The following is a 25974-nucleotide window of genomic DNA, read 5'->3' as shown; positions in this document are numbered from 1 at the left end:
TAAACCCCGTTTCCATATAAGTTGGGAAATTGTGTTAGATGTAAATATAAACGGAATACAATGATTTGCAAATTCTTTTCAACCCATATGAACAACAAAGACAAGATATTTGATGTTCAAACTCATAAACTTAATTTTTTTTTGCAAATTACAATTAATTTTGAATTTTATGGCTGCAACACGTGCCAAAGTAGTTGGGAAAGAGCATGTTCACCACTATGTTGCATCACCTTTTCTTTTAACAACACCCAATAAACGTTTAGGAACTGAGGAAACTATTTGTTGAAGCTTTGAAAGTGGAATTCTTTCCCATTCTTGTTTTATGTAGAGCTTCAGTCGTTCAACAGTCCGGGGCTTCCGCTGTCGTATTTTACGCTTCATAATGCGCTACACATTTTCGATGGGAGACAGGTCTGGACTGCAGGCGGGCCAGGAAAGTACCCCCACTCTTTTACTACGAAGCCAAGCTGTTGTAACACGTGGCTTGACATTGTCTTGCTGAAATAAGCAGGCATGATAATGTTGCTTGGATGACAACATATGTTGTTCCAAAACCTGTATGGACCTTTCAGCATTAATGGTGCCTTGACAAATGTGTATGTTACCCATGCATTGGGCACTAATTCACCCCCATACCATCACAGATGCTGGCTTTTGAACTTTGCGCCTATAACAATCCGATGATTATTTTCCTCTTTGTTCTAGAGGACACCACATCCTCTGTTTCCAAAAACAATTTGAAATGTGGACTCGTCAGACCACAGAACACTTTTCCATTTTGCATCAGTCCATCTTAGATGAGCTCGGCCCCAGCGAAGCCGGCGGCGTTTTATGGTGTTGTTGATAAATGGGTTTGGCTTTGCATAGGACAGTTTTAACTTGCACTAACAGATGTACCAACCAACTGACAGTGGTTTTATGAAGTGTTCCTGAGCCCATGTGGTGATATTCTTTACACACCGATGTCGGTTTTTGATGCAGTACCGCCAGAGGGATCAACGGTCCGTAATATCATCGCTTACGTGAAGTGATTTCCCCAGATTGTCTTGACCTTTTGATGACTTTACGGACCTATGGTAAAAATCTTTGAACATCTAATATGTTGTCTTTGTAGCATATTCAACTGAATATGGGTAGAAAATGATTTGCAAATCATTGTATTCCGTTAATATATTACATCTAACACAATTTCCCTACTTATATGGAAACGGCTTTGTATATATGCTTTGCTCAAAGTTTTTTGTGGTCTCAAATAGAGCCCTTCTTACTTCCCCATAGAAGCTTAGTTTGGGATTTTCTTTTTCCTCCTCCTCTTCCCTTTATCTTTACTCGTTTCCTAACATATTTACAAGGCGCCGCCTTGTGGCGACCCATCAGTCTTCCTGTTCAGTCTACTGTGCAAACTGTATGTCGGTTATTGGATGAGCTTGTACTGAAAAATAAATGTACTTTTAAGTGCATTGACAATAAACTTCCCTTACATTCAAATATGATCTGTGGACAGAAATGTTTATTATTTCTTTAAACTCCACTGATTTCAAAGAAGAATTGTGTTTTTGTTTACACCAGAGTATGTATTTTTTAACTATCAGCATTTGTGTGGACAAGGGCATAAAATAAATTAGCTTAGTTAAAAGTCTCCTTCATTTGTCACATTAACCCACATTTGACATAAAAAAACACAATTGATTCAGTTCACTTAATCCTTGCAACAGGCAAGGATTTTGTTTGTATGTTGAAGATGACACTAGAACCTGATTAAGTCGATCCAGTTTATGTCGGCAACCCATCTATGTTGACCAACTCATTAAGTCCCTATAAATGGTTTCTTTAAAGGGTCCCTCTAATGCTGACAACATTGGCACTTATTTCATAATTTTGGACCTAAATATGATGTCGACAGGTAAAATTCCCCCAAAATAGAGATAGTAGTGATGTCAGGCTTGTTTTTTAACAAGTTTCATACATTTTGTTAGACCACTTTTAATGTGTGGGCAGGCTTGCATCAGCCTGCTGACGTCACCTACAAAGACTGGGGGCAATTTCATATTGCTTAATATGTGTTTTGGTAGCCTCTTCATCCCGAACCACAATATTTTTGTGCAGAATTTGAAGGAGTAATCGAATATGGCTGCCAGATACATTGTTTCAGGTTGTGGCAATACAGCTAGGAAGCTCGTATACATTTCCAAATGACGGGAATATAAGGAAAGTAAGGACTTAGTCAGTCAGATTAATTTGGGTAAAATGGGACGGACCACGCGAGAGGAGTTTAATTTGCAGCAATTATGTTAATGATTCTGACTCAACCCAAATACTGAAAATCAAGAGCACCCTCCAGGAGAGAAAGACTCCATATAAACCTGCAGAAAAATGGAAAAACAAAAGCAGACCCAGCATTCAAACAAGAGAAAAAGAAGGTAAGCCGCTACTATTCTATTTTGTGCCCTCTTCTACTGATGTTTCCTCATGATGCTTGAGTAAATGCTGAAAGTGGATGAATATCATCAGGCTATGTCTATGGAAGAGGAGATGGAATTGCAGGGACACCAGTCAATGGGGATTATTTTATGTTGTAATTTGCCCATAATTTTAACCATATCAGTTATGAAGTACAGGGTGTATCCCGCCTTACACCCGAATGCAGCTACAGCCATCCCCGCAACCACGAGACGGACAAACAGTAGAACATGGATGGATGGATTTTTTGAAGGAATAATTGAGCAGGGCAACAGAAATATGCAATGATATTGATTAAAATATTTTTTTAGGACTATCCACACAAAACCCCCAATTGTCATCAAAGTCAAGCCAGGCATCCAAGTTTTCATCTCATTTCGCTGACTTGTCTGATGAGAAAAGGTGTCACTCAAAATGAAATGACCCACTGGGCAGCCCACATAAGCATCATAAGGCAGCACTACTGGAAAATGACTCCTAGCTGAACCTTGAGGTTCCATTCTGCCCCTCCACGAAGGGATTTCAAGGGGTTCCCATGGTAACTAATACCGGATCCAAGCAGATTGGCTAATCTTCATCACTGATTGTGCAGGCTGCACATGTGTGCTACTTAAGTTTCTAGCTGTTGGAGCAAATACTTCTTTTTAGGACAAATGCTGCTATGTATCCGCTGCAAAAATAAGCTTGTCTTTGCTTTATTTGTGACATATCCAAGATTAGTTTTGTGTCTCTGCAAGATATTTCCCCCAATACGAGCAAGGCCCTGAAAAGGGAAAGAATTCGACCCCCGTGCTACTCCTGCCGACCTTTCCTCAGCGGAATCATTGATTCCCCTTAGCTCAATACACATGGACCACTGAGTTATTCAGGGAATATAGGCCAGGTTGTTCTTGTTCTGAAACCTTCCTCCCAAGTGTATAAGGAGACCTTCTTGTTACAGTGGCTATCAGTCTAAAAACAAGGTAAGTGGAGGGGAAAAAAGGGACGGCGTGGCGTGGTGGGTAGAACGGCCGATTCCAGGTTAGGCTACCGTCTCTGGTCATCCAAGTCACTGCCGTTGTGTCTTTGGGCAGGACACTTCACCCTTGTTCCTGGTGCCGCTCACACTGGTGAATGAATGATGGGTGGTGGACGGAGGGGCTGTAGGCGCAAAGCATGATGTTTCCACCCCCATGCTTCACAGTAGGTATGGTTTTCTTGGGATGCAACTCAGTATTCTTCTTCCTCCAAACACGACGAGTTGAGTTTATACCAAAATGGATACATGGATGATACAGCAGAGGATTGGGAGAATGTCATGTGGTCAAATGAAACCAAAATATAACTTTTTAGTTCTATGTAACTTTTTGGTTCTATATAAAAAGTTCTATTTTGGTTTCATCTGACCACATGACATTCTCCCAATCCTCTGCTGTATCATTCATGTATCCATTTAGGTATAAACTCAACTCGTCGTGTTTGGAGGAAGAGGAATACTGAGTTGCATCCCAAGAACACCACACCTACTGTGAAGCATGGGGGTGGAAATATCATGCTTTGGGGCTGTTTTTCTGCTAAGGGGACAGGATGATTGATCCGTGTTAAGAAATGAATGAATGGGGCCATGTATCGTGAGATTTTGAGCCAAAACCTCCTTCCATCAGTGAGAGCTTTGAATGGTTGACCAAATATTGATTTTCCACCATAATTTACAAATAAATTCTTTAAAATTCCTACAATGTTAATTCCTGGATTTTTTTTTTCACATTCTGTCTGTCACAGTTGAAGTGTACCTATGATGAAAATTAGAGACCTCTGTCATCATTTTAAGTGGGAGAACTTGCACAATCGGTGGCTGACTAAATACTTTTTTGCCCCGCTGTGTGTATGTATATATATATATATATATATATATATATATATATATATATATAAACATTTATTTATTCTAAAATTTGGTGGGCATAGCTTAAATACTGGTGCCCTCTACAGTCTGGAAAATACAATAATTAATTGATATGTTATTTTGTTTTATCTATTACACAATTACCACACAACATGGTGCAAAAATAAGTATAAAAGGTAAAAAAAATATATTCTAAAAAGTTAAGAGGAAAAAACTGAACTTTATTGGGCCCTGCTTAGGAACTCTGTTGTTTGTAAGGAACAGACTAATCTTTTACTCAAAAAGAGGCAAAAAGGAAAGCCGTATGTGATGCGGTTGTTAAGTCTACACTAGTAACAAAATGGAACTCAATTACAGGAAGCTGAACTACATTCATGCAGACCTCTTTTGGCACCAACATGGAAACAAGTGTTCAGCGCACTTACAGATTTTCCTATGCCATTTAAACTACCAAAAATACTACTGAAGTATTGCTATTGATCAAGTAAAAACAATTTTTTAAACGTATCATTTAGGTTGATATATATTTTTTACCATATTCCATCAAATAAATTACAGTGTTAGTTATGTAAAAACTACAATATCTCACAAAAGTGAAGCTACCACTTTTCCGTTACCATTTTTTTACTACACTATCTTCTCAAGGCACAATTCCATAAAATACAATCTTGGATATACTTTATAGCCAGTGTACAGTTTGTATATCAACACCACACACTGAAAATCAGTCAATACTAATGCTGTCAAATGATGAAATGAAATGTTTCATCACATGAATCGCAAGGTTGATATGAATTAATTTGGATTAATAACGATTAAATGCAATGTCCTTCATATTTCATGAGCAAAGAGTATGAAGGTCATTTAAAGTTTATGCAGTTAACATGTTTAGTAAAAACTGTAACATGATGTTCATGTTAACAAAAAACACAATAGATCCATAATGATGACCTGTTACCACTTTTATGTTATTAAAGTTGGAAGTGGCACAGAAAGAAAAATTCCTTTCTGCATAGTGTGAAAAATATTGTTTCATCATGGGTTTTTTGTACTCAAATTCCCCACGGAAAAAGCCAACATGCTGTTCAGTGTCTTCCATATTGACTTGTTTTCTTCTGCAGCATACAGGATCAAATGCACATTTAAGCATGCAGGATAGTAATGCTACTTGGAACAAACTGTCGGAAATGGGTTACTAGAGACGTTTTAGGAATATTTATTTATTCTGCAGATGGGTTCAATGCTTTAAACTTCATCATAGATAGATAGATAGATGATAGATAGTACTTTATTGATTCCTTCAGGAGAGTTCCTTCAGGAAAATTAAAATTCCAGCAGCAGTGTACAGAGTTGAGGTCAATTTAAAGAAAAAAGTAAAAAGTAAATAATGGGGGTTTAAATGGAAACAAAATAGAGAAATATTACAAAAAGAATAAAAACAATGGGAATAACAATATAACAGTAAAATAAGAATATAACAAGACGAAGTAGGCAGTAGTGACCATGTTATGAAAACGTATTGCACTGTTAATGTTTTGCATCCCCTGTCATCCTAATACCTCCCGTCCCCCGTCCCAGAGAGGAGTTGTACAGTCTAATGGCGTGTGGGACAAAGGAGTTCTTGAGTCTATTAGTCCTGCACTTGGGATGAAGCAGTCTAGCACTGAACAGGCTCCTCTGGCTACTGATAACGCTATGCAGAGGGTGACTGGCATCATCCAGGATGCTCACTAGTTTGTCAACAGTCCTCTTCCTTGCCACCGTCACCAGTGAGTCCAGTTTCATTCCGATTGTAGAACCGGCCCGCCTGATCAGTTTCTCAAGTCTGGAGCTGTCCTTCTTAGATGTACTGCCCCCCCAGCACACTACCATGTAGAACAGAACACTGGCAACCACAGACTGGTAGTACATCCACAGGAGTTTTCTACAAATGTTGAAGGAGTGCAGTCTCCTGAGGAAGTACAGCCTGCTCTGTCCTTTCTTGTACTGGTGATCCGTGTTAATAGTCCAGTCCAGCTTATTGTCCACCCAAACCCCGAGGTACCAGTCCAGCTTATTGTCCACCCAAACCCCGAGGTACTTGAATGAGTCCACGGTCTGTACCTCAACTCCCTCGATCACAATAGGTTGTGACCGTGGACTCGACCTCCCAAAGTCAATGACCAGCTCCTTGGTCTTTGACGGATTGAGCTGCAAGACGTTCGTATGGCACCAGACAACAAAGTCCCTCACCAGGTTCCGAAACTCCTCCTCTCTGCCGTCCCTGATGCACCCGACGATGGCTGTGTCATCCGCGTACTTCTGGATGTGACACAGCTCTGAGTTGTAGCAGAAGTCTGCAGTGTACAGGGTGAAGAGAAGAGGGGCCAGCACCGTTCCCTGCGGTGCTCAGGTGCTGCTGATCACAGTGTCAGACGTGATGTCCTTCAGTCTGACGTACTGTGGCCTGTCGGTGAGGTAGTTCGAAATCCAGGCAACCAGGCAGGGGTCCACTTGCATTTTGTAGAGCTTGTCCTGAAGGAGGCGGGGCTGGATGGTATTAAAGGCACCCGAGAAGTCCAGGAACAGGATCCTCACAGTGCCATTTCCCTTATCCGGGTGTGAGTGGGCTCGATGCAGCAGGTAAAGGATAGCATCCTCCACACCAACGCCTTCCTGGTACGCAAACTGCAGGCTGTCCTGGGCATGTTGCACCTGTGGTCTGAGGAGGCTGAGAAATAGCCGCTCCAATGTCTTCATTAGATGAGAGGTGAGCGCCACTGGTCTGTAGTCGTTCAGCTCACTGGGGAAGTTCTTTTTGGGAACTGGAACGATGCATGACGTCTTCCAGAGGGTGGGCACTCTTCCCAGCTGCAGGCTGAGGTTGAAGATCCTTTGAAGTGGTTCACCCAGTTCTGCAGCACAGGTCTTCAGGAGTCGGGGGCACAGCTTGTCTGGGCCTGCTGCTTTCCTTGGCTGTAGCTTCCTCAGTTGACCTCTGACCTGGTCCGCAGAGATGACTAATGTCTGCGTAGAGGTGGTGGAGGGGGGTGCTGCCATGGTTGGGGGGGAGGTGCGTTGAGGGTAGCAGAAGAGGGGTTGGCTGTGATGGGAAGTGGGGGCCGGAGAGGACACGGGCTGGTTAAACCGGTTAAAGAAGTTATTCATCTCATTGGCCCTTTCTATTGTCCCCACAACAGCTCTGGTCTTTGTCTTGTGGCCTGTGATGGTTTTCACACCTTCCCAGACCTCCCTCATGTTGTTCTGCTGCAGCTTCTGCTCCAGCTTCTTCCTGTAGCTGTCCTTAGCCTCCCTCACGCGTTGTTTCACCTCACGCTGTGCTGCTCTCATTGCCTCCCTGTCTCCACTCCTGAAGGCAGCTTTCTTCTTGTTGAGGACAGCTTTAACTTATTGTGTGACCCAGGGTTTGTTATTAGGGTAGCACCGAACAGTCTTAGCAGGGCAGATCACGTCCACGCAGAAGTTGAGGTAATCTGTGAGACAGTGAGTCAGCCCATCAATGTCCTCACCCTGTAGAAGCAGCACGTCCCAGTCTGTGGTGTTGTAGCAGTCTCTGAGGGCATCTTCCAATTCAGGGGACCACTTCCTCACATAGCAAGTGTTAACAGGCTGTCTTTGGACCATGGAGGTGTATTTTGGCCGCAAATGAACAAGATTGTGGTCAGACTTCCCTAGTGGGGGTAGGGGTGTGACCTTGTATGCATCCCTGACATTAGAATACAGTAGGTCAATTGTCCTGTTGTTTCTCGTGGGACAATCCACAGCCTGGTAAAAAGCAGCTAATGTTGAGTCCAAAGTAGCATGATTGAAGTCCCCAGAAATGATGAAAAAAGCCTCAGGATGTTTTGTCTGTAGCCTTGATGTGATTGCGTGGATCATCTCACATGCATTGGCAGCATCTGCCCTCGGGGGAATGTAAACACAGAGGGAGATCACGTGACTGAACTCCCTCGGCAGATAGTATGGCCGAAGGCTAACAGCTAGTAGCTCCAGGTCCGGGCAACACAAGACTTTCTTCACAGAGATGTGTCCTGGGCTACACCAGCGGTTGTTAACATATATGATGAGTCCCCCACCTTTTCTTTTCCCGCATGCTTTCGTGTCTCTGTCAGCTCTCACTGCGGTGAATCCCTGCAGGTCATCGTTAGCATCCGGTACCAGGTGGTTTAGCAATGTTTCCGTGAAGATGAGTAGGCTGCTCTCTCGATACGCACGCTGGTTTTTTAGTCCATGAAGCTCATCGATCTTGTTCGGCAGCGAGTTCACATTCCCCATGATGACGGAAGGAATGGATGGTTTGTAGCGCCGTCGATTTTCCTCACGCTTAGCCTTTAGCTTAGCTCCCGCTTTGCAGCCCCGAGGATTCTTCCTTAGCTCCGCTGGAATGGAGTGTCGAACACCATTTCGCCCCATCATTTTCAGACTGAGCAGTTCCTCTCTCGAATAAGAAAGAAAGCTGCTTCCTGGTCTTTTAAAACTGCCAAAAGTATCCATTGGCTATATACAGGGATTCACTGTCTTCAAGGAAAACATAAAAAAGATAATAATAATGATGATTAATCTGCATTACTACGTTTCTGACAGCCATATTTAATACACATCCCTTAGAGTCTATATAGCTGCCTACAAAAGTGTGAGATAACATTGATGCTCACACAAAATTTGGGCTCAACTCAGATATGTTCGTGTTTTTAAATCGAATACAATGACCAGCCAAGAGATACAATATGATATATTAAACTTCAACAGAGAAGCATATTAGCACTATCAAGTTCTGTTAGGCCAGTAGTAGAAAGTGAAAAAGTGTTCTTAGCAAAACAATTATGCAGTTATTGAGCCCAAACAAGCAGCCCAGGCCATCATGGTGTCATTCATACCTCTGAGTTTGTAAAGCTCTCCATTGACTGAGCTGACGATGAACATGTGCGGCGCCTCGTCACCGACCATCACTGTGGCACCAATTAAGGGGAGGGATCCCCGTGGCTTCTGACTCCTTCCTTGCTCATTGACAAAATAGAGCAGCAGTCCCAGATCTGGGTCTAATACAAAGTACCTGCCAAAAGACAAAGACAAAGATGTTATATTTTTCTTTAATGGCATTTTTGCATTCTCTTTCCCTGCTTCCCATCTCGTCTTAAGCAGCATGTACGCGCAGACGCCACCTGAGCAACAGTATTTTTCATCACCATTTGCTTATTTCAATACCGTACGTACTCATAATGTTACAACACCATCGACATGAGCAGTGGAAAAGTGAGTTTATTTACTATTAAGTTCATATCTTTAGTTGTTGAAATGAAATCCGCAGTGATTGGCTAATTGTTTTGGTAGCAACCTGTTTTGGTAGCAACCTATCTACATGTAGCGACTCGAAAGAATGGCGATGCTGTGTACACATGATCACGTCAGCGGTGAGCAGATGCGCAGAGGTTTGCTATGCCGTATAAATAGTCTGTTGACCACAATGTTTCTTTTTCCTAAAATGCGTGTAAATATGTCGCACCTTACAGCCCTGTTTTAAGAGTTCTAGCTTAGCAGATTCTTCTTTTGTCCTCTTACTAGGGTAAAGCTATGCATAGACCTGTAGTCCTGCAATGATAATGTACATAATTTTCCGCCATGGCGGCAAGGATTAGTAATAGAAGACGCTACGCATTGTGCAAGGACATTAGCCACGCTGAGACGACACGTTTATTTCAGCTTACTCACACATTCTAGCAAGACATGTAATGTAATTGTTAGGGGTGTAACGGTATACAAAAATTTTGGTTCGATACGTACCTCGGTTTAGAGGTCACGGTTCGGTTCATTTTTGGTACAGTAAAAAAACAACAAAATATAATTTTTAGGGTTATTTATTTACCAAATTTGCTAAATTTTCCACCAAAAATATTTTTCTTAATGGAATATTTGATGTGAAGTAATCGGAACCTGGGATAGGTCAATAATTCATAATAACATTAACTTTGATTCAATATTATGTTTTGAGCAATGACAGTTTGAAGAAAAAAAAAACAGCTTTGTTTTATTAGTCAACATGGCAACTTTTTCTAAATTACATTTAACCTTCAAGCTTTTTTATTTCAATTTTGTTATGTTTTTGTTTATTTTAATAGTATGTTTAGAATGTGCCGTGGGCCTTTAAAACATTAGCTGTAGCAACCATAACTCAAAATGCCGGACATTTGAGGCATTTAAGAAACTCTGCCCGGTCGCTGCTAGCACTGGACATGTCCTCTTTGTACAGCTATCCGGGCTAGGATAGACTGACCATATGTCCTCTTTTCACCGGACAAGTCTTCTTTTGCGGGGCTGTCTGGGCAGAGTTTCTTAAATGCCTCAAGTGTCCGGCATTTCGAGCATTGTTTACGCTACTTCATATGTCCGTGTGGAAACTCCTTCCGTACACCTCCGCACCGAACCAAAACCCCCTTACCGAAACGGTTCAATACATATACACATACCGTTACACTCCTAGTAATTATGTGTCCTTAAGCGTGCATCCACTTTGAAGACATCTTTCATGTGAGTACATTCTTAAGCCATGTAAAACAAGGATAGAAGAAATCAGTTGAGTCTTGATCAGTTAAAAAGGCTCATAATGGCTTTAAATTTGATTCTATGATCAGGATCGGGATATTTCTACTCTTACTAAAAATAAGAACACGGGGGACTAGGACTTGATAAATTGGTCGACATAGATGGGTTGTCGACACAGGACTGGGTTTGCTGCAAACAAAACATGGTGGGGCCACTTGGTACGAATTAGGCAGCCGGCAGCCAATAATATATGGTCCACTAATCGCAACGACGTGGAACGTAAGGGCTATGATTAGTCGGCTTTTAGTGCAGAATAAATCCCAGCTGGGACCGTTTTTATGACTTGTACCACTGTTGTAAGAAAATTATGTAGCTGCTTCGTTCACTTAAATATTTTACACCACAACTCCCTCGAGAGGATATGGAAAACTGCAAACTAAAAATCGATTCCTATTAACAGTGTTGCCAGTCTATCAGGAGAGCACATGATTTATGTCGAGCTCAGCTCTGCGTCAAGATACTCCGATTCTCACAAGCACCGTCCATAAAGTTCAATCGCAGTCAGCAGAGCAAGGCCTTTTACCGTTGACCCCTCCAGGCAGTCCTGCCAGTGCAGCGAAACAACAGTGCAGCCTTTTAACATGATGGATGATGCTGGATAATAAACTGTCGGCCGTACGTTCAGTCTTACGTGTAACAGAGCTGAAAATGCTGACCTATAAGGCACGGGCTGTGTACAACCCAAACGTCTGACCTTTAGAAAAAAGAGCAAACGGAGCTAACAATGGAACAACACAGAGCAATTAAACCATAGGAAATGTTTCAAAATGAGACATTATGTAATTACAGGAATGTAATGAACTTCATACCCTAATCTTTACACAATATTTAGCAAAATATGAGTTTCTGTGCCTGTGTCCAGTATAGTGCATTTCTGTGCCTTAAAGATCGGGCTAAGATAATAACACAGTTTTATATTATGATTACTATGAAATAGGGCTGGGCGATATATCGATATACACGATATATCACGGGTTTGTCTCTGTGTGATATAAAAAATGACTATATCATGATATTTGGGTATACGTTCTCACGCAGTTGCTTTTAGCTGCGGGCATTATACTACAGGCTTGTCCCACTCTTTCTTGTCTCTCCTTCTCACAGACAGCAAGCACACCTTCTTACACACGTCACATACTGTCACGTCATATGTCACATACATATACGCTAGAGATGCGCGGTTTGCGGTCTCGTCCGCGGATAAACCGCGGGTTGGGCGGGTGACATGACGAAAAAATAGATTTTAAATAGATTAGGGCGTGTGGCGGTTAAACCATTCGGAAATATTTAATATACATAGTTCAGGGATCGGCAACCTTTATCAAAGAGCCATTTTGACCAGTGTCACAAAGTAAAGAAGACAATAGCATCAGCAAACATTCTCGCGAATATCTGCTGGTGGTCACCCAGATAATAAGAACAAAGGCGTTCTATGAAGGCATTGCCTTTGACGCCTTCTACAACATGTACAAACTGCTTGCCAGTCCAGCAACATGTTGTATGTGGCTTCCGCAATTACACGCACACGACTGCAAGGCATACTGGGTGATACAGAGTACACTGATGGTTGTGATATAAACAACTTTAACACTCTTACTAATATGCACCACACTGTGAAGCCACACCAAACAAGAATGACAAACACATTTCGGGAGACCATCCTCACAGTAACACAACATAAATGCAACACAACAAACACCCAGAATCCTTTGCATCCATGACTCATCCTGACTATATCATACACCCCGCTAGCACCAAACCCAGTCACGCCCCTCCCCCCGTGCGTCGGTAAGGTGGGCGGGGTTGGGGGTGCGGGGGTGTATAATATAGCCAGGAATAGTCATGGATGCAAAGGATTCTGGGTATTTGCTGTGTTGCGTTTATGTTGTGTTACTTTGAGGATGTTCTCCCGAAATGTGTTTGTCATTCTTGTTTGCTGTGGCTTCACAGTGTGGCGCATATTAGCAAGAGTCTTAAAGTTGCTTATATCACAACCATCAGTGTACTCTGTATCACCCAGTATGCCTTTTAATCTTGTACGTGTGTCCGCGGAAGCCACATACAACTTGTTGCTGGACTGGCAGGCAGTTTGTACATGTTGAAGAAGGCGTCAAAGGCAATGGCTTCATAGCACGCCCTTAATCTCGTTATCTAGATGAGTACCAGCAAATATTCGCGAGAATGGTTATGGGTCCCATTGTCTTCTTTACTCTGTGAAACGGGTCAAAATAGCTCTTTGAGTGGTAAAGTTTGCCGACCCCTGATCTATAACAATGGGCGGGTGGTTGCGGTTTTGATAAAATGTTGGTTCGAATGGATGGCGGGTGGATGACGACTTTAGTGATGCGGTTGCGGATGATATAATTGCCTATCCGCGCATCTCTAATATACGCCCTTGCGGAGCAGAGAGGTAGCACTGTAGCAGCATGGGTAACGTTAGCTGTGATGCTAGCGGAGCTGTGCGAGTGGTAATACGAAAGAAAGAAGGTGCGAATCTGGTAACAAATGAAGGAAGAGTTAAATCCCAAGAAAAACAGCCGGGGTTTCATCGTCTGGTGTTGGTTTAGCTTCAAGTGGGAATATGTCGAACAGACAACCGTAATTTGTCAAGTGTGCTGCTAAAGCGTTGCTACAAAAAATAGCGTTACTGCTAATATGTTGCATCATTTGAAAAGTCACCTGCTAGAGTATGAAGAGTGATTACTCCGCATGTCAACATCTTCATTCGGTGCCACACGGACACAAAATCATGCAAAAAAGTGCACTTCATTTGTTTTAAACTATTGCAGTGGCGTTCTGTACAAAAAGTGTTTCTTTTAATTCAATTCTGTTTTGATGTGTCATCTTAGTGACATCATGCACAAAAGTGTACTAATAGCTTGTTTTAAAATGTCTCTGACAATCGTGCACTTTCTGTTTTGGAAATGACATGAATGTTTGTGCCACTGCTTAATAACTGTTCGATAAATACAGTTTTGGTTCATTGACTTAGTTGTGATTTCCTTCTCTGCATGAAAATATAAAATGAGAATATATCAATGCAGTATGAAGAAGAATGTTTTAATGGAGACACACAGACTCATCATACTGCTGTAATTATACGTATCAAGTGTTAATTCAAGGCAAGGCAAAATATCGAGATATATATTGTGTATTGCAATATGGCCTAAAAGTATCGAGATATTAAAAAAAGGCCATATCGCCCAGCCCTACTGCGACATAAATGTTAAAATTTGTTGACATTAATTTAACACTAAATTAATTGCCCTGCAGATTTTTTTAGTAGAATATGGTCATTTCTCGCAACATCGCACTTTTGCTGCTTTCCTATAGCGCAGATATTTAAAAACATTTTTAACGCAGATCATACACATTTTTGGCATAAATTAACTGTTAAACTAAGTATTATTTAGGTCTTACATGTATTACAGTGAAGTATTTGTCTTATTTGCGGCAATCAAACATAAGGGTGAACATGGCGGTTGATCATCACGACAATAAAGTTGACCAACTTTTTGATGCACTTCGTCCACAACTCCTGATTTATCAATAACACATCTGCAAATTGGGGAGCTTTCGGCGTGGACAATATCAGGGACAAGACGTACAGGACTCCCTGTGACTTTGCACGACACTGAATGCTCTCAGCTCCAACAACACAGGATGCCAACAACAAACCTAACGGTCGCAGCTGCGACTGTCAAGTTGACCAATTTTTGGCAGAAAATCTTACACGCGCGGTTTCAGCTAATCAAAGGTTAGTTCAAACTTGGAGAAATGACCGAGGATGTGATGCAGTATTTCCATGGAGTGACCAGGTTTTAGTGCCTGGGCGACGGCCATTGCAATGACCCTTGGAGGATCCTACATGCTACCGGTGAGAACTGTAATTTACAACAGAATGCACACATGGCTACTTTATTGAGTGTAAGATGACTATATTATGTAAAAAATTAAAAATAAACCTTTAGAAAGCCATATACATTTTTAATGCTTTAACTATTAAAATATTGGATTTATTTGTAATATTCCTACTCCGCAGCGATTCAATATAGACCCTATAAACAAGAGACAACTGTAACACCAACAACTATGAAAATTATAAGAAAATAAACACCAATCTTGAAAATACTTATACAGTATATAGGAGGACGTCACATCGCAATTATGTTTTATTTAATATTTTGGTAATTTTTATCTATTTCATTTTATTACATCACATTTTCAATCTGAACTCCACCGAAAGAACTTTTAGTGTGTTTAACAACAAAAATATAGCCAAAAACAATCACCTGACTCATCTTCTGCCATGTTTTGCTGAGAGTGAAATAAACAAATAAACTTCTTGTTTATGTTTGACACTCTTTTGTCTCACGGTTTTGTCGAATTTATAATCACTTTAATTGAATACCGTAATCTTGTGCGGTTGTATTAAAAACATATAATCAACTGACTAACCGTCTTGAACTTGATCATGGTTTATTGTGTAATATTAAAATTATGTAATTTTTAGTTAAAATAAGGCGGATTTTTTTTTAATTTTACTAAAGTCATTAAATATTTTTCTTTTGTGTGTGTATGTGTATGATTGTTTATGTATAAACTGTACTGTAAAACTGATCACACAAAATGGTTGATTGATTATATGACCGAAATAAATTTATTAAATTCATTCATACACTACTGTGGTTTAATATGTTCACATAAAACTGTCCAAATCCATCCATCCATCCATTTTCTACCGCTTATTCCCTTTTGGGGTCGCAGGGGCCGCTGGCGCCTATCTCAGCTACAATCGGGCGGAAGGCGGGGTACACCCTGGACAAGTCGCCACCTCATCGCAGGGCCAACACAGATAGACAGACAACATTCACCAATCAAATGCAAATAAAAAATCTGAAACCTCCACAAAAACACAGGTTGTCAAACTCAATGCTGATTTTTTTCTAAAATCTTATAAGAAGAGTCTCACTGAAGCTGCATTCCCTGAATTCACACCTTCGATGAAAGCAATGATGCATGAGTCATACCTGAAAATGTAACCTACCACCCCCACCACTACTTTATTCAACACACACTGACAGCGTACCGGGATCTAAATCGGAAGGTCTAAATTTAGAATCTGCATGTATAGGAATCACTGTGGCCACACTATGGATTTACATTTTACCTATAAAAGCACAGAAGTTATGGGTGCTGTTTCAGTCAATCGTGAGAAAATTGGATTGATCTGCTGGATATAGAAGAATGTGGGCCTGAGACTCTCGGGTGTTTAGCCTGATGACACTTCTTATACAAATTACTTAACAGTAATCCTGTATAGCTGTTAATTGGCCTGACCGTAGTGATTTAATATATAGTTATGATTCACATATTTCACAGCTAGAGCATGAAAGACCTGTTTTTGACCTTCTAAATACGTTTAACACTATGAGAGACCTCTAGACATGACATAAAACCCACATAGTAACTTCTATACATTTTAATCAACAAAACCCAAAACCAGTGAAGTTAGCACGGTACAGTGTAACTAAAAATACAATAAAATGATTTGCAAGTCCTTTTCAATCTATATTCTATTGAATAGACAGCAAAACCAAGATATTTAACGTTCCAACAGAACAACTTAATTTTTTGCAAATATTAGCTCATTTGGAAGTTGATGCCTGCAACATATTTCAAAAAAGCCGGCACAAGTGGCCAAAAAGACGGAGAAAGTTGAAGAATGCTCATCAAACACTTATTTGGAACATCCCACAGGTGAACAGGGTAATTAGGAACAGGTGGGTGCAATGATTGGGTATAAAAGCAGCCTCCATTAAATGCTCAGTCATTCACAAACAAGGATGGGGCGAGGGTCACCACTTTGGGAACAAATGCGTGAGCAAATTGTTTAAAAACGTTTCTCAACTAGCTATTGCAAGATGGCTACTTGTCCTGGGTGTAAACGCATTCCGCCCGAGTGTGGCTGAGCTCGGCTCAAGCGCCCACGAAGGGAATAAGCTGTAGAAAATGGATGCATGGACTATTGCAAGGAACTTAAGGATTTCACCATCTACGGTCCGTAATATCATCAAAAGGTTCAGAGAATCTCGAGAAATCATTGCACGTAAGCAGCAAGGCTGAAAACCAACATTGAATGCCTGTCACCTTCGATCCCTCAGGCGGTACTGCATGAAAAACCAACATCGGTGTGTAAAGGATATCACCACATGAGCTCAGGAACACTTCAGAACACCACAATCAGTAACTATAGTTTGTCGCTACATCTGAAAGTGCAAGTTAAAACTGTTCTATGCAAAGCAAAAGCCATTTATCAACAACACCCAGAAACACTGCCGGATTCGTTGGGCCCGAGTTCATCTCAGATAGACTGATGCAAAGTGTAAAAAATGTCAAAATGTTTCTGGAAACTGTGAACGTTATGTCCTTGGGAACAAAGAGGAAAATAACCATCCGGATTGTTATAGGTGCAAAGTTCAAACGCCAGCATCTGTGATGGTATGGGGGTGTTTTAGTGCCCAAGGCATGGGTAACTTACACATCTGTGAAGGCACCATTAATGCTGAAAGGTACATACAGGTTTTGGAGCAACGTTATCATGGACGCCCTCAGCAAGACAATGCCAAGCCACATGTTACAACAGCGTGGCTTCATGGTAAAAGAGTGCGGATACAAGACTGGCCTGCTTGTAGTCCAGACCTGTCTCCCATTGAAAATGTGTGGCGCAATATGAAGCCTAAAATACCACAACGGAGACCCTGGACTGTTGAACAACTTAAGCTGAACATAAAGACCTGAAAAGCTTCAAAAATTGGTCTCCTCAGTTCCCAAACGTTTACAGAGTGTTGTAAATGCCCCTGTGCCAACTTTTTTGCAATGTGTTGCAGCCATTAAATTCTAAGTTAATGATTGCTTGCAAAAAAAAAATAAGTTTCTCAGTTCGAACATTCAATATATTGTCTTTGCAGTCCATTCAATTGAATATAAGTTGAAAAGGATTTGCAAATCATTGTATTCTGTTTTTATTTCTGTTTTTATTTCCGAATTACACAGCGTGTTTAGGTTTTGTAAAATCGTACAGTGAAACCTCGATTCACGAACGCCTCTATTTGCGTTCTTTTTGGTCGACCAGCGTTGGGATGGTGCCAATTATTATGACTCGGTGTACGACCAAGACAGACCAAGACATTAGTTGGTGTCACTTCATTCATCCATCAATCCATTTTCAACCGCTTGTATATGTTTATGTATTTATTACACAGCAAAGAGAATGCAGTACCGGCACACAAGCCAATGGAGGACTGTCTCACACTGCTAGCAGTCGCTGGAAGGTGGCGCTAGGCGTGTTTACCTCTCCCAGACTGTTCAAATGTCACAAATATATAGTGAAATGATTTTCCCTTTTTGGTAACATTTTGGAGTGCACCAAAATGAGTTTTGTGTGTGTGGACGCATTGATAGTTAAGATGGCTATTGTTGGTGTGATGTTTGAATAAAAAAATAAAAAGATAGTTGAGCCATTACTCATTTACTGTATGTTATTTTGATACCTATACAAAAAATATAGACATAGTGTTTTCAAAGTGTGCATTTTTTAAGGCCTGCTGAAAGGAGATTTTCTTATTTAAACGGGGATAGCAGGTCCATTCTATGTGTCATACTTGATCATTTTGCGATATTGCCATATTTTTGCTGAAAGGATTTAGTAGAGAACATCGACGATAAAGTTCGCAACTTTTGGTTGCTAATAAAAAAGCCTTGCCTGTATCGGAAGTATGTGCGCGTGACGTCACAAGTGTGAGGGCTCCTCACATCCTCACATTGTTTATAATGTGAGCCACCAGCAGTAAGAGCAATTCGGACCGAGAAAGTAATGATTACCCCATTAATTTGAGCGAGGATGAAATATTTTTGGATGAGGAAAGTTAGAGTGAAGCACACACAAAAAAAAAAGGTGACGGCTCCAGGCGGCCGCAGTAGGATAGTTTCAGATGTAATTAGAAGACACATTTACTAGGATAATTTGGGAAAATTCCTTATCTGCTTATTGTGTTAATAGTATTTTAATGAGATTATAGTCATACCTGAAAGTTGGATGGCAGCGGTGAACGCCAGTGTCTCTGAGAGAAGCAGAGGAGCCAAGATCACAGCTGCCTTTTTGAGCTGCAGGATGAGGTTGCGTAATCCATTCAAGTCTCCGGTAAGAGTTGACTTAATATCACAATTTTCCCATCCAAAAATTTGCTGGTTGAGGTAAAGAAACATGTTTGCTTGACCGCTCTGTGTTAAAGCTTCACAACAAACAAACACCGGCTGTGTTTCGGTGCTAAAGGCAGCTGCAATCCACCACTTTCCACCAACAGCATTCTTATTTGACGTCTCCATTATTAATTGAACAAATTGCAAAAGATTCAGCAACACAGATGTCCAAAATACTGTGTAATTATTAAGGGGACAGCACGATTGATCCATGTTAAGGAAAGAATGAATGGGGCCATTTTTCGTGAGATTTTGAGCCAAAACCTCCTTCCATCAGTGAGAGCTTTGAATGGTCGACCAAATGCTTAATTTCCACCATAATTTACAAATAAATTCTTTAAAATTCCTACAATGTGAATTCCTGGATTTTTTTCCACATTCTGTTTCTCACAGCTGAAGTGTACCTATGATGAAAATTACAGACCTCTGTCATCATTTTAAGTGGGAGAATTTGCACAATCAGTGGCTGACTAAATACTTTTTTGCCCCACTGTATGTGCAGGATGGGACAGGCCCAACCAGGTCCACGTTGGTATGGTGTTACATGGTGACATTATGCTGTTTTAGTGCCAAGAAGTTACGGCTGTGCTCAGGTGAGCGCGGCGTAGGCTGTCCACAATGGTCTGACTACGGTCCGTTTTAAAAAACACAAAAATCTGCCAAATTGTCGAGGTGACTCGCCCCCTGCAGCACTCAGTTTAAGTTCCATGCAAATAATCAACCGCGAGACAAGACGGCGCAACCAAACCTGATAGTTTATACTGTTGTCTGATTGGCTGTTAGTGTGTCACTCCCACTTAAAGGCCTACTGAAACCCACTACTACCCACCACGCAGTCTGATAGTTTATATTTCAATGATGAAATATTAACATTGCAACACATGCCAATACGGCCTTTTTAGTTTACGAAATTGCAATTTTAAATTTCCCGGGACTTTTTTCTTGAAAACGTCGCGTAATGATGACGTGTACGCTTGACGTCACGGACTCTTATGAATATGAGCGCTGAGCACACACAGCTAAAAGTTGTCTGCTTTAACAGCATAATTACACAGTATTTTGGAGATTTGTGTTCCTGAATCTTTTGCAATTTGTTCAATTAATATTGGAGGAGTCAAAGTAGAAAGATGGAGTTGGGAAGCTTTAGCCTTTAGCCACACAAACACACGGTGATTCGTTGTTTAAAATTCACGGAGGTGAAACTTTACTATGGATCAGAGCGGACATAGATCCCAACCGAATGTCAACCAGCAGGTTTCGGTGAGAAAATTGTGGTTAAAAAGTCGCTTCTTACCGGAGATCAGCTGAGATTGTGCCGCCCATAAAGCTGCCGTCGACTTCCCTCAGACACTGCGCGTCAACACCCGGCCGTGGATATACACTTCCGACTATCCGGTACTGTTGAACTTACTAAAACACTAGCAACACAATAGAAAGATACAGGATTTCCCAGAATTATCCTAGTAAATGTCTCTAAAAACATATGAATCTGTCTCAATGCAATCGCGGTTTTTTTTTTTTACTTTTTTTTTTTTCTAGTCCATCGCTATCAATATCCTCAAACTCGAATCTTTCATCCTCTCTCAAATTAATGGGGAAATTGTCGTTTTCTCGGTCCGAATAGCTGTTTTTGTTGGAGGCTCCCATTAAAATCAATGTGAATATGTGAGGAGCCATCAACATGTGACGTCATCGTCTGTGATTTCCGGTAGAGGCAGGGCATTTCTCTTAGCACCGAAAGTTGCAAACTTTATCGTGGATGTTCCCTACTAAATCCTTTCAGCAAAAATATGGCAATATCGCGAAATGATCAAGTATGACACATGAGTGGACCTGCTATCCCCGTTTAAATACGAAAATCTCATTTCAGTAGGCCTTTAAGGAAGTGAAGACGCAGGGCGATGCCCTGATTTGATCTCCAAATCTTATGAATAAAGCTGTGACGGAGGGTATCAAATGTATACTAAGTGTATTTTTTTCTGGCACTCTTGCTTTGGCGGGTCAGAAAACATACTACATCTCCCAGCGCAGGGCCGCAATGTGGGAGCGTGGAGCGCCGCAAAAAGGGAGAGAAAAAGGCAGCAGGAAGTGAGGTGTGTTGCTCTTCGTAGTAGGTAAGAGAAATTCTTTTTTTCCAAAGTTCTCCCCTAACTTTGTGTTATGCTGGTAAGAAACAGACAAACAAACCCTGGCAAAAACATAACCTCTGTGAGATAATAAAGTGCGCAATGTTCACCTCAAGCGTTCCTAGCCAAAACAGACTTGCTCAAGGCGCACCATGCCGAGAGAAAGTAAGTGCTGCACACCCAAGCTACTTGATAAGCTACCATCACCCGGAAAAGATTAAGTCAGCTAAACTAAACATCAATTTGTGAGGTGTTCACATTATTCAAAGTTAAATTGATTAACTTTTCTGAGAAACTGCATTTTCCAATCTCATAGAAAAAAATGTCATATTGAATATTGACACTGTTGTTGACATTATTCATTTTTGTTTGACTTCCTTTGGATTGTGTTGTGTCATGTTTATGTGTCCTCTCAATTGCTCTGTTGATTGCTATTCTGAATGTTGCTCGGCCGGGTTTGGTTTTGGAATTGGAATTGTATTATTATTGTATTATTTTGTTGGATTCATTAATAAAAAACAAAAAAAATTATAACAAATAAAAAAAAATGTCCACTGTGGACGACATTTCTTCTTAGAAAGTAAAAATTGGATGTTCAGTGGATGTTCCCACACAATGAATATGATTATTATGATGAGAACCCGTGAATGTGTGGGTTCACTCCGGGTACTCCGGCTTCCTCCCACTTCCAAAGACATGCACCTGGGGATAGGTTGAATGGCAACACTAAATTGGCCCTAGTGAAGTGTGAAGTGAAGTGAATTATATTTATATGGCGCTTTTTCTCTAGTGACTCAAAGCGCTTTACATAGTGAAACCCAATATCTAGTTTTTACTTTAAACCAGTGTGGGTGGCACTGGGAGCAGGTGGGTAAACTGTCTTGCCCAAGGACACAACGGCAGTGACTAGGATGGCGGAAGCGGGGATCGAACCTGCAACCCACAAGTTGCTGGCACGGCCGCTCTACCAATGAATGTTGTCTGTCTATCTGTGTTGGCCCTGCGATGAGATGGCGACTTGTCCAGGGTGTACACTGCCTTCCGCCCGATTGTAGCTGAGATAGGCGCCAGCGCCCCCCGCAACCCCAAAAGGGATGGATGATGAGAACAAGATTGTGTTCAATTACAGTACTGTATGTGTGTTTATCCTGAACATTCCTGCCACTTCATTCTACACACTATAGCATTTTTGTGTCTTTTTTTTTTTTTGGACATATACCACAATAATATCGTACCGTGGCCTTAAAACCGTGATGATATCGTACCGTGACATTTTTACATCGTTACATCCCTATTGGTTAGACAGTTGCATTGCGTTTGAGTGCTAGCGGGACAAATTTGATTGGCGAAAATGTTGACGATTGGCCAAAATGCACGGGGAAATTGCGGGAATTGGAACTAGTTGCGAGGCCCCGGATAATTCACAACATCGCGAAATCCTGGAGGGACTGATTAATGTACACGTTAAATATGCAATTTTAATATTTATAATGTGCATTTATAAGAGATAAAGAATGGCGGTTATGGCAAGCAAAAAAAATTGTTGTTTAGCTTCAATGTGTGTTTTATCGGTCAAACAATTACTGAATTTATCAATAACTGCAGCCCAGGATACTTTGCAAAAATCAGTAACGGCGATAATGGCCCTGTACTTACTTATCCAACCTTTACCAAAACATGCAGTATCTTTCACCCCCACTTGAAAACAAATTATTCTACATTCTGTCCTTGTAAGCACCTTTTTTCCCCTGAGCATTGCATTCTCATTTTTCATGAATAAGTGACTCATGCTCAACTGAAAACAAATACAAGCACATTTCACTTCCATACTCTCATTTCCACACTGGAACATATGGTTCCATTATCAGAGAAAAATGGTCAAAGCCATATGCATAAACAGACATGGAGCTTCATAAATGGCTCCGATATCACCTACACAACATTATCAGCACTTCACACTGACAGAAGGCCACCTACACAGCAGCATGTTTAGCACCACTCAGGCCTGCTCCTCACCACCACCGTGCACAAAAAGCACTCAACATTTGAGACCAATAGTGAAAACACACTAATGGCTGCAATTACTCCAACCCTCTCCGCCACCTTGAGTCTTTTCTATTATCAATGGATATGTTGTGGACAATTAAATAAACATTATGCAAAAGTAAACATCACCTATGGAAGTGTCTTACTGCACTGCAAAGTTAATCTTTTTGTACTTTAACTTGACCGATTTTATTTCTAAAACAGAGTCAGTACAAACTGATTGTCACACGAGTGTAAATATGCAAGATTGTAGCCACTGGCTAATTTCCATCTTTTCGTCCCTGCGGCAATTCATGCCAAACACATAAAAACAGGACAGCAAGGCCATATCCAAAGTTAAAGTAAAGTACCACTGATTGACACACACACACACACACACACACACTAGGTGTGGTGAAATTACTCTCTGCGTTTGACCCATCTCCTTGTTCCACCCCCTGGGAGGTGAGGGCAGCAGTGAGCAGCAGTGGTGGCCACGCTTGGGAATCATTTTGGTGATTCAACCCACAATTCCAACCCTTGATGCTGAGTGCCAAGTAGGGAGGTAATGCACTGCAAAAAGTCAGTGTTCAAAAACAAGGAAAAAAAATACAAAAATGAGGGGTATTTTACTTGAACTAAGCAAAATTATCTGCCAATAGAACAAGAAAATTTGGCTAGTCAAGACTTTCCAAAACAAGTAAAATTAGCTAACTTCAATGAACCCAAAAATACCTCCAAATAAGTGTATTCTAACTAATAACAAGTGTACTACTACAGTATACGTGTACGAATTTTCTATTGTTTCATTAAAATAAAAACGGCAAAGTCTATTTGGCTGTCATCTGTTTTAATATGAGAAACAATTGTGTCAAAGTCATGATTTTGTTTTTCATTCTTGAAATAAGAAATTCTTACTTTAAAAACTAGTTTTATACTGGTAAATGTTGATGACACAGCTTTGCAACATTTAATATTCTCGTTTCAAGTATGTTTTACTCAATATAGGTCATCAAATCTCAGCTACAAGCTGTAATATCTTACTGAGAGCATTTAGGACCTAAACACTTAAAACAAGTAAAACACTAACATAAAATCTTATGTACGGCCGGGCAAGTCCCAGGATGCCCAAAATGTCCATAATACACCCAGCCGAGTCCCATGGGGAGAGGGGATGAAAGTTGGAAAAGTCAGCAAAAGTCCCAAAAATGTTCAAAATACCTACACAGGTCCGAGCCCCACAAGTTCCGCCGCCAGCCGGGATGCCCAAAATGTCCAAAACACGGCCAGCAAAGTCCCACGGGAAGGTGGGGAGGAAAGTGAGAGAAGTCGGGGAAATGTTCAAAAGTCCCACGCGGGTTCGAGTGCGCACTCAAACTCAAACTCGAACCCGGTTGGGACTCGAACCTGGGTAGGTATTTAGAAAATTTTGGGGGACTTTTGCCGACTTTTCTCATTTTTCCCCCCTACTTCCTGTGGGACTCTGCTGGTTGCGTTTTGGACATTTTTTGTATCCCAGGACTTGTGTGGCCGGCGGCGGGACTCGTGGGACTGGAACCCCGGGGAGGTATTTAGGACACAATTGGGACTTTTGAACATTTTGGCCGCCTTTTACCCCTCTTCTTCCCCGCCTTCCTGTGCACCATTGCTGGATGTGTTTTGGACACTTGGACAAAAATAGTTTCAAGCATATTTTACTCAAAATAGGTCATAAAATGCCGGAAACAAGCTGTAGTATCTTACTGAGATCATTTAGGAGCAAAACCCTTAAAACAAGTAAAAGACTCTAACATAAAATCTGCTTAGTGAGAAGAATTATCTTACCAGACAGAAAATAAGCAAATATCACCCTTATTTAAGATATTTCATCTTACTTTGATTTCAGTTTTTGCAGTGTGGATCCCATTTGTATAGTGTTTGGAATGACTCGGCCGGGGTTTGAAGTGACGACTAACCGATCTCAGGGCGGAAACTCTAACCCAGGGGTCACCAACCTTTTTGAAACCAAGAGCTACTTCTTGGGTACTGATTAATGCGAAGGGCTACCAGTTTGATACACACTTAAATAAATTGCCAGAAATAGCCAAATTGCTCAATTTACCTTTAATAAATGAATCTATATATATATATATATATATATATATATATATATATATATATAAAATGGGTATTTCTGTCTGTCATTCCGTTGTGCATTTCTTTTCCTTTTACGGAAGGGTTTTTGTAGAGAATAGGTGATGAAAAAAACACTTAATTGAACGGTTTAAAGGAGGAGAAAACACGAAAAAAATGAAAATTCTATTTTGACTATTTAAAATTCAAAATTCAACCGAAAAAAATGGAGAGAAAAAGTAGCTAATTCAAATCTTTTTTTAAAAGTTAAAAAAAGAATTTATGGAACATCATTAGTAATTTTTCCTGATTAAGATTAATTCAAAATTTTTGATGACATGTTTTAAATAGGTTAAAATCCAATCTGCACTTTGTTAGAATATATAACAAATTGGACCAAGCTATCTTTCTAACAAAGACAAATCATTATTTCTTCTAGATTTTCCAAAACAAAATTTTTAAAAGAAATTCAAAAGACTTTGAAATATGATTTAAATTTGATTT

The 25974-nt window shown here is 40.7% G+C and overlaps 1 protein-coding gene across 4 annotated transcripts in view; it reads right to left on the bottom strand.

Annotated features, from left to right (window-relative positions):
* The window catches only part of LOC133539864 (oxysterol-binding protein-related protein 10), a 196079-nt gene that overhangs the window by 154701 nt on the left and 15404 nt on the right, over positions 1 to 25974 (bottom strand). For all 4 annotated transcript variants that reach the window (XM_061882123.1, XM_061882125.1, XM_061882126.1 and 1 more), the window contains exon 2: positions 9223 to 9398. In XM_061882123.1, the coding sequence (XP_061738107.1) occupies positions 9223 to 9398 (176 nt within the window). The remainder of the gene's footprint in view (positions 1 to 9222; positions 9399 to 25974) is intronic.

Source organism: Nerophis ophidion, linkage group LG21 (assembly GCF_033978795.1).
Source record: "Nerophis ophidion isolate RoL-2023_Sa linkage group LG21, RoL_Noph_v1.0, whole genome shotgun sequence".
Lineage (NCBI taxonomy): Eukaryota > Metazoa > Chordata > Actinopteri > Syngnathiformes > Syngnathidae > Nerophis > Nerophis ophidion.
The sequence above is the reverse complement of the archived record's forward strand: the minus strand, read 5'-3'. Positions and strand labels throughout refer to the sequence as shown.